Genomic DNA, 14,996 nt, shown 5'->3' with positions numbered 1-14,996 from the left:
AAACATGTTTAACAGTCTTTGTCTATGTCTGTTCAGTCATTCATGGCAGGTAAACCGAGGTATGGAAAGGGTGATGAGGGAGAAAGAGGGCCAGCAATATGTATTCAGCTTTACCGCATATGGGGGGGCAATAGGGTGATGGATGGGAAGGAGGGTGGATGTAGATATGAGAGCAGAAGGGATGGATGGATGCAGCCCTGAAGACAGAGGAGAGGAAAGGATGATGTAGATGGCCCATAATCCTTAGAGGCTGACAGCACACTGGTTCTTCTGTGATTGAAGTCAGTGTGTGTGTGTGTGTGTGTGTGTGTGTGTGTGTGTGTGTGTGTGTGTGTGTGTGTGTGTGTGTGTGTGTGTGTGTGTGTGTGTGTGTGTGTGTGTGTGTGTGTGTGTGTGTGTGTGTGTGTGTGTGTGTGTGTGTGTGTGTGTGTGTGTGTGTGTGTGTGTGTGTGTGAATCTGATGGTGATAGTGATCTGCCTATCAAAGTGATGCAGGAAAGGGGATGGAGTTATGGGACAGAAGGAATGAAAGGGGGGAGAGAACCGTAGAGAGGAGAGGAGAGGAGAGGAGAGGAGAGGAGAGGAGAGGAGAGGAGAGGAGAGGAGAGGAGAGGAGAGGAGAGGAGAGGAGAGGAGAGGAGAGGAGAGGAGAGGAGAGGAGAGGAGAGGAGAGGAGAGGCCAGAAAAGCCATTAAACATCAAATCAATCAGCAAGAAGAGAGAGAGGGAGCGAGAGACAGAGAGTGAAATGCAGAGAGTAAGATCTTAGAAAAAGACACAGCGAGACAGAGAAGGATAAAGAAGGAATCCTCAGATGACTGCGATATTGATGACAGCACAGTGGGGAAGAGGGGAGGAACGGATGGGAGAGAGGGAGGCAGGATAAGGAGGCTAAGAACGAACGAGTGATCAAAGCACCCCAGGCCATGAGAGGGAAGGAGAGAGGGAGAGTGAGACGGGGGTGGGGGGTGTGGGGTGAGAGGTGGGGAGGAATGAGGACGAGAGAAGGCAGTATGGAAGGTAGAATAGAGAGAGGAAGAGAATTAATGATAGAAGGGAAGAGGAGGAGATGCGCTGTTTTATAAAAAATAATCTTGATGCAGCAAAGTGGAGAGGAGGGGTGTAACGGGAAGAAAAGAGAGGTGGTGTTACAACAACAACCAGAGAGAGAGCGAGGGACGAAAAGGCAAAGAAAAGGGCAACACCAACTCACTGATGTGATAAGAAATGAAGGCAACATGGCCCACACTACCTAGCCCCTTCCCTCTCTTTCTCTCTCTCTCACACACACACACACACACACACACACACACACACACACACACACACACACACACACACACACACACACACACACACACACACACACACACACACACACACACACACACACACACACACACGCGCACGCCGCATCACACTAACATTAACACTTATAGCACCCTCTTCCACACAGACTCTACCTCCTCCTGTGGGTCAGTACACTTGGGCAGGATGAGTTCAGCCTCCCCAGGTGGCCATCTGAAATAATAGCAGAGAACAGAAATCAGCAGTGCAGCCAGATAGCAAAGCATTCGCTAACCCATAGATTTAGGTCGTCAAATTAGAAACACCAAACACAGAAGAAGCCGACATACATTGTTCTGACGCCACCTCCGTGCCAGCAGGTTCCATGTTGGGAAACTGCATCGCCAGCGTAGCTACGTGTATATTGTTGCCACAGCAACCCATGCAAATAGGTTGGTGAGGTCTGGACACACCAAATCTGATCCGCTCCACTTTCAAATAACAGTGTGGACAGTCTGTCCGAAAGATCTGATCCGCTCTCCACAGTTTTGCCTATAAGTGAAAACAATGAGATATGACTATTTGTGGAACCTGCAGCATGAAAAAAAAAAATCCTGGAAATATAGAAAATGATTCAAATTGATGTCCATTTCTAACTAAAACACAACTATGGTGAAATGCAGAACACAATGAGGTCAGAGCTCATTAAAATGCTATGTTAATCTATCCTTACTAGATGAATATATGGACGGACAGACGGATACCACTTTGTAACCATTAACAATTGAATAGCACTGTTTTAAAAGATTTGGAAAATAAATATTAAAATCTGAAATTGTGAAACTTTCTAGGAATATATTACTTTCCTTCTCTCTCTGGGAGATTTGGGGATAACTGTAATCCTTCATATAACACCTTCAATCTAACCAATGCACACAGATTTACCTAACAGGGTTTTGATAAGCAGATATCAAATAATTTAGCTGTCAGTCATTTTCTTATGATTTAATAATCAATCATATTTATTTTGTGTCTCGCTTTCAAGCAAGTTCCCTTCGTACGTTGGCTGTAGCTGCAGTGACCTCAGTGCTCCTTCTTTGTCAGGCACAGATTCAATTAAATGCTTATTGGATTTAAAGATTTCTGCTTAAAGCTGATCAGACTTGTATGTAATGAAATTCCATTTTTCGTCTTAGTTCAGATGGTGTGGATTCCAAAAATGCATAAAAAGAAAGCTGCAGCGTGTTTAACCTATTCCAGAAATATAACAGCATGCAGTATATTTCACTAGGACCTGCTTTTAGTAACGAGATACACGATTGTTGTTTTAATAGCGCCATTTTCATTTTGAACTGCTGCTGAGAAAGAAAGGGAAGTGATAGGACACGAAAATTATGTCAGCTAGACACAGGTAATATTTAACACTATCACACAGATGTGTGTGTCATTATGATTGATGGAGCAGGAGCAAGCAGTATCCAAAATTAACAGGTGCAACATGGAGAGCCGGCCAGTCGCACTTCATGTCGGACGCACACACATTTAGCAGAAGGTAATCAGAGTTGGCTTTAGGCATCTCACCCTCCCTATGTGAACACGCAACAAATGTCTCTTTTTATTAGAGCAGCTGCTCCTGAAGCGCTCTCTATACAGCCCTGCCATTCCTAGATGACACACAACCGAATTAGTGAGGATACTAATTGCATCATATGTCAGTTAAAATTATCACATAGAGTCATTACGTGGCTTTTCGCTTTCCTCCAAGTAGTTTCTAGTCTGGGTCAGGTTTACAATTATATACAAAAATGATACTGATGAATTTCACACAACTGCACTTCATATCATCTCCTTTATAGCATATATATATATACATATATAGCTTGCCAACTACTTCTAGTAGACACCCTTCAGTAGGAGAGGGTGTGCAACACATAGACACACACTCCCAGAGGAGCACACACAAATGAAACTTGACAAAGATGTTTTTTAGTATCCATATAAATGTCGATTATTTTCTTTTAAGATTTCTGTTTGAATCTGTTGTTTTGAACCAATCCAGGCATAACTTTACCTACCTTTGAATTTCTGTATCAGTTCAGTGCACCGTTTTTTCCTTTTATATTTAGGTTAGGATTTTGACAGCACATGATGTCATATTCTGCTCATAAGAGTGCTGCTTAGTTGTTTAGTTAAAAGTTTTTGTTTTTTTTCATTATTTGACAAGTTAATATCCTCTCCTTTAACAAGAGCCACACATCAGTGCACCTTGAGGCCTTTCCACCTGTCTGTCAACTGTCACTGGCACATCAATAAGCTGGAGGGCTGGGAGAAGCGTGTGCATGTGCGTGTGTGTGACTGAGTGAGTGAGTGTGTGTGTGTGTAAGTGTGTATGTGAGTGCAGGCACGTGTCCACCTGGTGCTTGCGGGCATCCTGCTGTTGTCATGATAAACCTGTGACAGCTGTCATCCTGCAAGCGCTCTCTCCCACGGTGTGGACACAAGGACACACACACACACACACACACACACACACACACACACACACACACACACACACACACACACACACACACACACACACACACACACACACAGACTCGCACCCGCCGACTACTGCATCATCGCTCTCCTGCAAATGCGATGGGGTCTCAGCAGGTCCTGGTTTGGGGTGCCGGGTCATTTGCACAAATCTCCTTAACTGTCTGGCTGTGGAGTGACTGTCTATCTGGATAACTGAATTGTCTGTCTGTCAGTGCCTGCTCTGCCTGTCTGTATGCCTCTCTGTCTGTCTGTCTCTCTGCCTGCCTGACTGATTGAACAGCCTGTATGAATCTGCTTATATGAAAGAATTGTTCATGAATTAATGATGAATTTCTGCCCTTCACTGTCAGTACATCAGCACCTGTAGTTTGGGACAATGCAGGACTTATTTTTCATCTCAGCACGTGCAGAACACCAGCTTATGTCAAAGCATTTTGACAAAAGCGGCATTTCTAATGAGACGTAACCAATGGAAAATGTGTATTGTTCCTAACTTCAAACTCTGATCTATCGAAAAAGGCTCAGTCTATCTTAAAATTCATTTCAAACCACCTATTTTGTTTCACTCTGTTTCTCGTTTCTGTTGCAGTTTGTACCAACCCTTTGACTATTTAAATTCTGATTTTTAATTTTATTTCCCTCTAGTTCTGTTTGTCTCTGTTTGTTCCTATCTATTTATGTTCCCTCGTTAGCCTCTATGTATTTCCTGTCTGTACTCTGTGTTCTGTCTGATTTTCTAATATCTTTTGCTAATGTTTCTGTTCATTTATATTGGTTATCATCTGTTGCAAGATGTGAGTCTTGGACCACAGTTATTCTCTTTACCCCCTCATGTGGGTGGAGTCTGGCTTGGTCCCTACCTTACCTCTGTCATGTGTACATGCATTGCCTGGATGAGCCTGACAGATGTGCATGTATACCTGACAGTGCCTGTTTACACTCTTATAAAGGACGTGTTTCTTTCAGCTTGTCAGTGAGTGCAGTTTAAGGACAACACACATCTGCTGTGTCCTCTGTAAATACGGATGATATCAACATGCGATGTGTTGTGGAGTGATATTAATCACGTGTCATCCCAAATTGCACTTACTGGTTTGTAGGAAAATACATGTCTGTTATAAGAGTGTGTTACATACAGTATTGCCTCTTTTATGTATAACTATAAATTATACAGGTATAATTTATACTACGTTTACAGTTGGACTTGTACGCTCTCAGAAAAAAAGATTCAACATTGTATCTTTTGTCACTGGGACACTGGCAAGGCTCATTTTGCTTTTGATAAATACAGTTTAAAATGCAGAGACTGGCATTCACTTTTGAATGAGGATATATAAGGAATAGACTGGATATAAAAGTAAGTGTTTTGATAAAGTGAATTGAGCACAGTTCTCTGAAATGACTCGCCAAACATCCAATGCCTCAGTGACATAACAAGGTCCAATGTAGTATGTTTTTTCTCAGTGAGTGTATCTGTATAAATTATATCTGTATAATTTATGCCGTGTGCACAGCGCAATCCATGTGTCTTTATCTGTTACACAGTAATCAGCACTACTATCAATTATATAATGCAACCAATCAGATGTGATCAATAATTGATCAGAAAATCAGGCAAATCTATCATCACATCTGTTTCTATATGTTCTGAAACAAATTGAGGTTTAATTGATAGACTGACTCTAAGCCAGCCAATTGGGAAACAGCAGAATCTGAAGTTCCTAGGTTGTGATTGGAGGAGACGAGAGCGGAGCTCCGTGATTGGAGAAACTTATTATTGGAGGAGAGGACAGCAGCTCTGAGTGTGACAGGAACAGCAGCCTAACCCCTGAACCCCACCCCTAATTCTAACTGGCTAAAAGAAAATAGTGTCATTCTTTAAAGGCAGAGAACTCATAGTCCATAAAAATAAGGACTCTTCAGTTATACACTGTCCCAGCTACTTTTCATATCGACCTCATATCAAGTGTGATGTGAGAGCTCCATATTTCACAATATGGTTTGCTAGTATGAATTGACAGTTTATGTATCATGAGAAGGTCATCCATTTCTAACACTCAAGCCACAAAATAACATTCGATGTTGAGAGCAAAAAGTGTACCTTCAATACTAAAATTGGGTAACTGAAAAAAGCCGCCTCCTGCAGGGAGAGAGTTGGGGAGTTGGGCTTGCTGACCTGTAATCTACTTGAGTGGTTTAGAAATAATGTTAGGTACATTGAGAATTAGATCTTAATTGCTAATCTGGTATATAAACTTAAATCTATATCTTTTGTTAATTGACTCACCCGATCTTATATAGCTGTGGAAATTCAAACAATATTCAATACAAATTAAATTTTTAAAAAGTCCGCCCCTCGGTCCCTCCTCCTCTCCCTAACCCAGGTTTTCTATTTGTCACTCTGATTTGATTGACAGCTGAGGACACATGTGGGGGCACTGTGAGGGGCGGCAGTGGGGTGGTGACCAGTCCCGGTTTCCCCGGCAACTATGGTAACCAAGCCGACTGTACTTGGATCCTTTTGGCCGAACCTGGAGACACCATCTCTGTCATCTTTACAGACTTCCAGACAGAGGAAAAGTATGACTACCTGGAAGTGGAGGGCTCTGAACCACCAACCATTTGGTGAGTCACTTTATTTATTTATTCATCCGTGCGTGTGTGGATGTCCCTGTGTATCTGCATCAGATTCAATATTTTATGTTTTACAACAGTTGCGGTGGAGAGATGAATCACAGTTCAGTGTTAAATTGCAGATGGGTGCAGGACACATTTCCAGGTGCAAGAGACACACAATTAATCCCATGGTGAACATTGAAAACACACATGTGGTACAATAGAAAGTCATGGATGGATAGTAAGGTTTAGAAAGGGTTATTTATGAAAATCCATTATTCCCTGCCACAAATGCAGGTAGGCTAACGTTGACATTTGAAATCAAATGCACAGCAGAAGAGCATCTTTGAGTCAACCGTCTGCAGCAGGAAACAATGTGGTGGGCAGTAAAACAGAGGGGATAGAGCCCCGCTGTAAGTATGATGGTGACGCTGGTTGCAATCCATACTTTAAAAAAAGGAAAAGATTCGATTGACATTTCTGCGACGCTGCTGTAGTCACGTAGTCGCTGAGTTTATGGTACAATTTAACCGCACTTGGAGTACAATAATAAAAAGTTAGAATGGGTAATAAAAAATAAGTTAGAACTTGGGTAAAAATGGGTAATAAAAAGAAAACATTATTACAGATATAAAGCATAGTTTTTATCTCCTGTTCCGGAAGTATAGCCATTTTTTTCCTTGAAAAAAATAAATAAATAAAACCTTGAAGTACGAACGTACGTGCCTGTGTTTGTGTGTGTGGTCAATAGCTTCATGTACAGCCCTTCTGCATGGGTCTCGTATGTCAGAGGAATTAACTGATGTGTGCTTGTTAGACTTTTTACAACCCTTCATGTGTTTTCAGACGGTTCACTCATAACAATATTTTATTGCTCTGGCTGCTTATTGATTGTTGGTAAATTAGGGTATTGATCAACCATTGCTGTTGCTGTAACCAATTAGAATATAATCATGGTCAGGGATATTAGTGTGTGTGTGTGTGTGTGTGTGTGTGTGTGTGTGTGTGTGTGTGTGTGTGTGTGTGTGTGTGTGTGTGTGTGTGTGTGTGTGTGTGTGTGTGTGTGTGTGTGTGTGTGTGTGTGTGTGTGTGTGTGTGTGCGTGTGTAATTGATTTGGAAGTAATAACGGCCAGGTAACTGCTTTTGGGAAAGTGTTGCGTGTGTCTGCATACTCATAATTACTCCTCTGTGTGTGTGTGTGTGTGTGTGTGTGTGTGTGTGTGTGTGTGTGTGTGTGTGTGTGTGTGTGTGTGTGTGTGTGTGTGTGTGTGTGTGTGTGTGTGTGTGTGTGTGTGTGTGTGTGTGTGTGTGTGTGTGTGTGTACTGGAAAACATGGTGAGCACAGTGTAGCTTGGAAACAGCAGTTGTATATTGCTACACAGAAAATGACAACTCTTCAATAATTGTTGCTCACTGCTACTCCCAGTTTATCACATGCACTTATTCACACCTACTGTTAGTGACTGCATGAAACAATTTTGAAGCATGTCACAGTAGACCAACGTGTGCATGTATTTCATAACCATTATTAGTATTAACAGACCAATGTTATTACCAATCTATACATTACATGAAAGACATACATAAAGCAGTATGAATAATCAAACAAGCAGATACGAATGATTATACAAAGATTTTTCCAACACTTTTGGCAACAATATTGTATTTTTTTAACTTTACTTTTAATGCTGTCCTAGTCCTGGACTAAATGGAAGAACAATGTTGCACAAGTCAATTTACATGCAAAAAAACGACCAGCCTTAAGTAAGTTGATTATTAATAATCTCCAGTTGTACACTATGTTCTGCCCAAAGAAAATTTACTTTCTTGTTTGACTCTCCTATGAAATGAAATCTGCACTGCTGAACTCAGTTTGTTCATACATTATTTATGAGGGCCACAAATTCACGCTGAGAAGAATAAATAATTTTATATTTCTAAACACAGTTATTGAATTTGTAACACATTTTTAGGAAGTATGAGGCCATTCAGATAATTTGTCCCAAGCTTTCATTTTGAACTGGGGGCATATACAAAACCTTACCGCTTTGAGGAATGGCCTTCTTAGGAGTATTTACGACCAATATTTATTGCTCAGATTTAGATTGTTGGCCTTTGGGGGTGAATGTGTTGGTGGCTGGTAGTGTGTGATTTAGTCTGACTGCTGTCTGGACCCATGTGATATATTGCTGTTTAGTTATTTACTTGCTGAATTAACTCTGGAGACCCACACAGCGTACTAAGGTCACCATGTTGATGTTCCCTTATCATGGGTCTTCTCTGGCAGCCAGGCTGATCATATAAAACGTCATAGTTATGTACTGAGAGGGAAGCAGAGACAGTTAGACATATGGCCTGGAGCAAAACTTAAACCAACCTTCTCTGATGTGGCCAAAAACAGATAAACTGACACTGTCATAATGGAGGTTTCTTCAATATTGAATATAAAAAAAACAACCTGCAATGGTCATTTTCTGACATGCCATTGCACTCTGCTGGGGAAGAATCTCTGTTGTTCACAGCTTGGTTAATTTCAGCGCACAACATACATCATCTGGTGATCAATGGTGATTGGTTAAAGGCTGCCCCAATAGTTTTTAAAGTTAACCCCATCTATTCACAGTGAATTTGGGTCTGGTGATACCGGGTTATATATTTAGGACTCATAAAATAATTTACGCAATTTTTAATGTTGGTAAATCAGGTGTCATTTGTGAATAAAAATGCTATAAATGTGTGTCACATTGGTCTACCACCATGCAGTGGGTAAAGTGTGTGTGTGTGTGTATATATATATCTATATATATATATATATATATATATATATATATACAGTATGTGCTTGTTATAGTCACTCAGGTGAAGATTTGTTGCTTTTCACGGTTCCTTACCTTTGTAAATTTATACATACTTTGCCTTTTTTCGCCCAACAAAAAAGCAATTTGACATCACTCTGGGCTCAGTAACTTGTCTTAAGCATGCTAAATGTGGGAAAGATAATTTGCCAGTCTAAACAGTAAGGCATCAGCCTTTAAGGCCTGTCTGTTGAGCTGCAATATGTTATCCCTCTCACAGCTCTAGAAGAAGTGGGAATTGGTTGCAAATCAAATGGAATTGATTTTCTAGTTAGGTTCACTTCAAAGAATGTCGACCAATCACATCCATTCACACATGTCGTTGTGCATGCATCCTGTTCTGTGTGTACGTTTCTATGCTTGTGTGCACGTCAGTATATTTATAATTAAGTGAGCATGTGTGTCACATTGGTCTACCACCATGCAGTGGGTAAAGTGTGTGTGTGTGTGTGTGTGTGTGTGTGTGTGTGTGTGTGTGTGTGTGTGTGTGTGTGTGTGTGTGTGTGTGTGTGTGTGTGTGTGTGTGTGTGTGTGTGTGTGTGTGTGCGTGTGCGTGTTCCTCTTTCTGTGTCTGTGCTGTAGCGTCAGTCCTCTTTGTCCTCTCATGAAAACTCCTGAAGCTCAATGCTGACAAAAAGTCAGCCTGTGAACAAAGCTGTTTCCAAGCCCCTCTTCTTTGTACACAACCTTTATTTATCTCTCTTATCTGACTGATGATGATCATGGAACGAAGAAGCACTTTGAAATGACATTAAGACAGTTGAGCAGGTAGAATATAAGATACTTAGAATCAGAACTCAGCCAAACAGAAAAGCTGTTTGAGTCGTAAAAGATTTCTCTGTAATCATTTTAAACTGTTGTGACAGTTTCAGCCCTCCATTACAAGAAGGTCATATTATCAGAGAGGAGTGTGAACCACGTTTTAGCTTTTAATATGAGAGGTATGGATCACAGGGACTTTGTTTTGAGGTGAACCTGACGACAGACTCACACCAGAGGGAATGACACCAGTCCTGTTAGCACTCGGCAGACGGGAAATCAGGCCAGCTGTTTCTGGTTACAGGAGTCTGTTGACAGTCGTCTTTTCCTTTGTAACTGATGCTTTCCCAAGGCCTATTTGAGGTAACACGTTCGCATTGAAAGTCCTGGCCAGATGCTGTGTACAAAACAAAAACCAATAAAAAAGCACTAGACTGGTTCTCTCGCTGTCGTTTGTTCAGCTGTGTTTCAGGCCAATGACAGACATTTCTTAGATTATGCATAGGGCTGTATTACCACTAATATGCTCTTGTGGATTATAGTCAACTGAAATAGTTTAATATTTTCTTAATCAACGTGTTCCTACGTATGTATTCTGTCCCTTATCGAGCTGACACGTTAGTTTCGGTGCACTGACAGACTGATACAGACATCCCTGACACTGGCGCTGATGTATAATGATGCAATTTGTGTTTTTCATGATATACTTATAGCATTTAATGTTTTATGTAACCAAAACACATTTCCAAAATGAAAGAAATGCAGACAGATTGATATTACAGCCAACTTACAGATGCATTGAAAGCTGTCTTGGCGAATCAGTGTCAGAGTCCCAAGGCTCGTAACATCATTTCCAAACGGCATTATAGTCCACATTGAAGTATGCAAATGATATGTTTATTTATTGTGGGCTCAATCAAGACCCAGACGACCTGAAATTAAAGGAATCTTGCTTTCATGAAAATTTCAAACACTAAAGTACTGTAGTATCTGTGTAGCAGTATCAGTGCTTTTGTACATTGAAACTGGATGAACATTAATGAAAGCTTGACATGCATTATTTAAATCCTCAAAGGAACATTTTGGATTACACAAACATATGACAGTGCTTGTTCACCTTTAAAGGCTTCATTGCAGAAATCAAACCATTAACCCTTCCACTGCAGTCTTTGTAAAAACCAGGCTGTGCTTCATGATTCCTTAGCAATTGTGTCACAACACCGAGGGCTAATATACTAATTTCCATTGGTAATTTAGAAAAGAAGGTAATAGCTAAAATGTTCATTTCCCATGCCAATTGGCAGACAAAACTAATGGGTGATTTTCTAATAGGTGAGTGTGTGGAGGAATTTGTTGTGTGTTTATCAGTTGCTGCAGGGCTGACAACAGCAGTTTCACACACCAGCATACACAAACGTAGTGTACACCCGTGCTCACACTAAAGCGGACACACACACACACACACACACACACCGTCACTTTTTACGCACGTTTACAAACACGCACAAACACACTGAGTCTCTCTCCTTCTCATACAGACACTCGAGTCTCATCAGCATGCAAAGAGGTGTGACTATGAGAAGTATATGGCTGTGAGCTAAATGCCTGTAATCCTAGCCTTACACTACACACACTAATACACATCCGCACACACACATTTTATATTTTGTTGTTTCAGAATCAGTTGCCCTTGAAACCAAGTAGAGCATCTTAAATAGAATGATCTGTCTCCATCTCTGTCTTACTTTGTCTATCTGGATCTCTCATCCCTATCGATCGATATATGTATGTATGTATGTATGTATGTATGTATGTATGTATGTATGTATGTATGTATGTATGTATGTATGTATGTATCGATCGATCGATGTATATGTCTGTCTGTCTGTCTGTCTGTCTGTCTGTGCTCTCGCCCATCTCACAAGTCTCTCTGCATGCCTATAGCAAATAGGACACTGTTTAGTGCTCTTGGGTGCAACTACTTGACAGCCCATCACAACATTCATGGTAATGGCGGAATAGGCTATTCAACGTCTGTCATTTACCAATCTCCTGCTTGTCTCGGAATTGTTTTTTTAGGGGCCACAAAAAATTAATTTGGTCAGGTTTGATATGGAGTGCCTTGCTGCCAAGTGCCTGAAGTCATGTCACTGTAGGCGGGCTGGTTTAGCAGACAGTTAATTCTGCCCTGGCGCCACAGTGTGACACAGATATTTATATCCACATATTGTACAGTATGTACAAGATTCAGTCTACAATTTACATGCAGTTTATGTACATGAAAACAGCTAAAATAAACTGCACATCAGTGTGTACATATTTACTGTCCACTGTTACAGGAGCTATACGTGCCCTGAGTCATTTCAGGAGGCTTTATGTTTTAGTGGGTAACACTTCAGGCCAAGGGCGCACAGTCAATTTATTTTACCAATAGTTTGGCAAAAATAAGTCCTTCCTCCTACACTTAACCCTCCCACCCCATTGTAACAGTATTGTGCAGCTTATGATGAACACCCGCACATCATCATCCCATCTGGTACAGTAACGCACAAATCTCAACAATGCATAATGTGCTTAGTGCCCACTACTTCATACGGGTGTTTGGTAAAAACCCAAACTGAATATTGTTTTGTTGATCTTGCTCTTGTGCCATTAGGTATTAATTTTATATACACTGAAATATACTTTATTTTACTTTTATATGTAGATGACCATATAATAATTGCATATTTTGACAACTAATACTAGATTTTTGTAAATCTTTAATCTAACAGTGTGCATCAGGGGGGGGGGGGGGAAGAGCCATTTTAATTCCTGAAAGAAGATTTCGTAAGTGATTCAGGAAAGTTTATATTAACTACACACAAGTGCATTATTGATTCACATCGAAAAAGGAAAATTCTGGCTTAATAAACTTTCACTAATTATAAGCTTAATTTTGTGCTAAAAACAAGTGTGAATGCAAAAAGTCTAAAGAGGCAAAGGTTTAAATAGTCTCTGTAGCATTTACACATATGCTACCCTATATCATAGCTATTTATTGTTATTATAACTGACTCGGTTTGACCAAAGCATTTAAAGGCCCCAAACATGCATGCTCCACACATCAGAAGCCAGAAGTTATACCTTTATCATTCTTGAGATTGTATGGAATTGGATTACACATGTTCCTGGGAATATATAACACACATAATCTTTGCTCTTTAATTTTTTACTAAAATAAAAAAAAATAAATAAAAAAAAAAAAAATAGCCTCTGTCCTGTCTGATCTACAGGCCTCACTGTGACAGCTATGGCCAACCTGCTGATATTGTTTGATTTAATGGACAGAAACAGTTAAGTACTGTATGATTGGACCAAGTCCAGGACAGTCCCAGAGATATAAACCCATTTTCTCCAGCATCATCAATCAAAATTTACTCATTATTTGCAGTCCTGAAATTGGTCCATTCTTTCACTTGGCTCAGCGTCATATTGTTTTGTGTGTTCTGAGTCAATACAAATATCATGACATGTTTGTGTGTGAGTTTACATCACAGATCTGCTCAAAGCATTAGTATTCGTTTAAGAGACGGAAAAGGAGCTGTGCACAAGACAAAGAGTGTGCGTGGATGCGGGTGTGTGTATGTGTGGGTATGTATGTGTATGTGTGTGTGAGTGATGTTATGCTTGTCGAGTGCTAATCAATGCTGCTGGCAGAGGGGATGCTGGGATAGCGGCACCATCCCGAATCGGAAATGGAACGGTGACCTTGAATGCAAACACACACCTTTTCTGTTTCCCTCTCACACACAACAAACAAACACACAAATCAGATTATTTCAAATATGTATCTAAAGATACAGGGAATACAAGCTTATGAATACAAGCAAATAGTCAGGCACGCTAGCCTGGTTCCTGAATTTTAATCAAAGTCCACATGAAAATTTTGTCATGGCTCAGTGATTCAAATAGGTCTTGTATTGCTGTCAATGATGACTTTGACCCTGGTTGGAGAAACGCCTTTCCATTCACAGCCTTTGTGGTTATCATTTAAAAGTAAAGTGAAATACTTAACCGCTATGAGCACTTTAGAGTTAGAGTGTGTTTTGATGAGTGTGTTTGTGTTTTGTTTTTGTCTGGCATTTGGAACACATGTCACAGGCACAATATACATTATTGCTAAGAGTTTCTTACTATTCGCCTGGTTGATGTGTGAATAATGCTCTAAGGGAAGTTGTCATGTGCAAGCAAAATGTAGGAAGTCAGAAGTTGGCAAGCAAGCAAACATGGATTTAAACTATAAAGGTTGCTAATTTTTAAAAATGTAAATTTTTCAAATATTTGATGAGGATAGTAATTTTTAGGCCTCCAAGATACACAGAGCTTTCTGGTGAGAAAAGCTGAATTAAAGCAGAACTTTGTGAAGAAGAAAACTTTACAGTGTTTCTGTAAGCAAATGAAACAACAACAAATTGAGGCAGTGTTGGACAGATTATCTTCCCTGTTCATGAAATATTAAAATGTAATAAATACAAGTCATGCACACAAACATACATACAAACAGCGGAAATATAAACATTCACACCATCAAATAATCAAATAAAGTGTATTATCTCTCAGCAACAGCTCCTTTTATGGTCGCAGATATATTAGATGGTAAGTGAAAGGTCTGTGTCTTGTTAGTGAGTTGGATGTGGAGAAAATGTGCAGGAATGAAGATCACAGGGACTTTCACACAGGCTGGAATTTGCTCTTTAATAACAAGTCTGATCAGTGGCAGCTCCGACTCACAACATACGGTACTTACAGGATGTGCTGCTCATGTTTTTACAGGCTTCAGAGGTTTTATAGAGTCCCTGACTTTGGGAATCAGAGCTGTTCTGCTGCCATGCATATTTGCCACTGCAACATTGAAATATGTTGAAGATATGAATGCATGAGCCACATTTAGCCAC

General features: G+C 40.3%; 1 protein-coding gene across 4 annotated transcripts in view; it reads left to right on the top strand.

The window, feature by feature from the left end:
• Positions 1-14,996, top strand: part of LOC138620668 (CUB and sushi domain-containing protein 3-like) — a 336,291-nt gene that overhangs the window by 168,634 nt on the left and 152,661 nt on the right. For 2 of the 4 annotated variants that reach the window (XM_069698111.1, XM_069698108.1), the window contains exon 5: positions 6,246-6,453. In XM_069698111.1, the coding sequence (XP_069554212.1) occupies positions 6,246-6,453 (208 nt within the window). The remainder of the gene's footprint in view (positions 1-6,245; positions 6,454-14,996) is intronic. The other 2 variants (XM_069698112.1, XM_069698113.1) reach the window with 2 other exon arrangements.

The sequence above is a fragment of the Brachyistius frenatus genome, unplaced genomic scaffold, assembly GCF_029030835.1.
Source record: "Brachyistius frenatus isolate BFR_SWC_R1_liver_20210118 unplaced genomic scaffold, ASM2903083v1 Contig_2, whole genome shotgun sequence".
Taxonomy (NCBI): Eukaryota; Metazoa; Chordata; class Actinopteri; family Embiotocidae; genus Brachyistius; species Brachyistius frenatus.
This window is presented reverse-complemented; position numbering and strand designations above follow the sequence as displayed.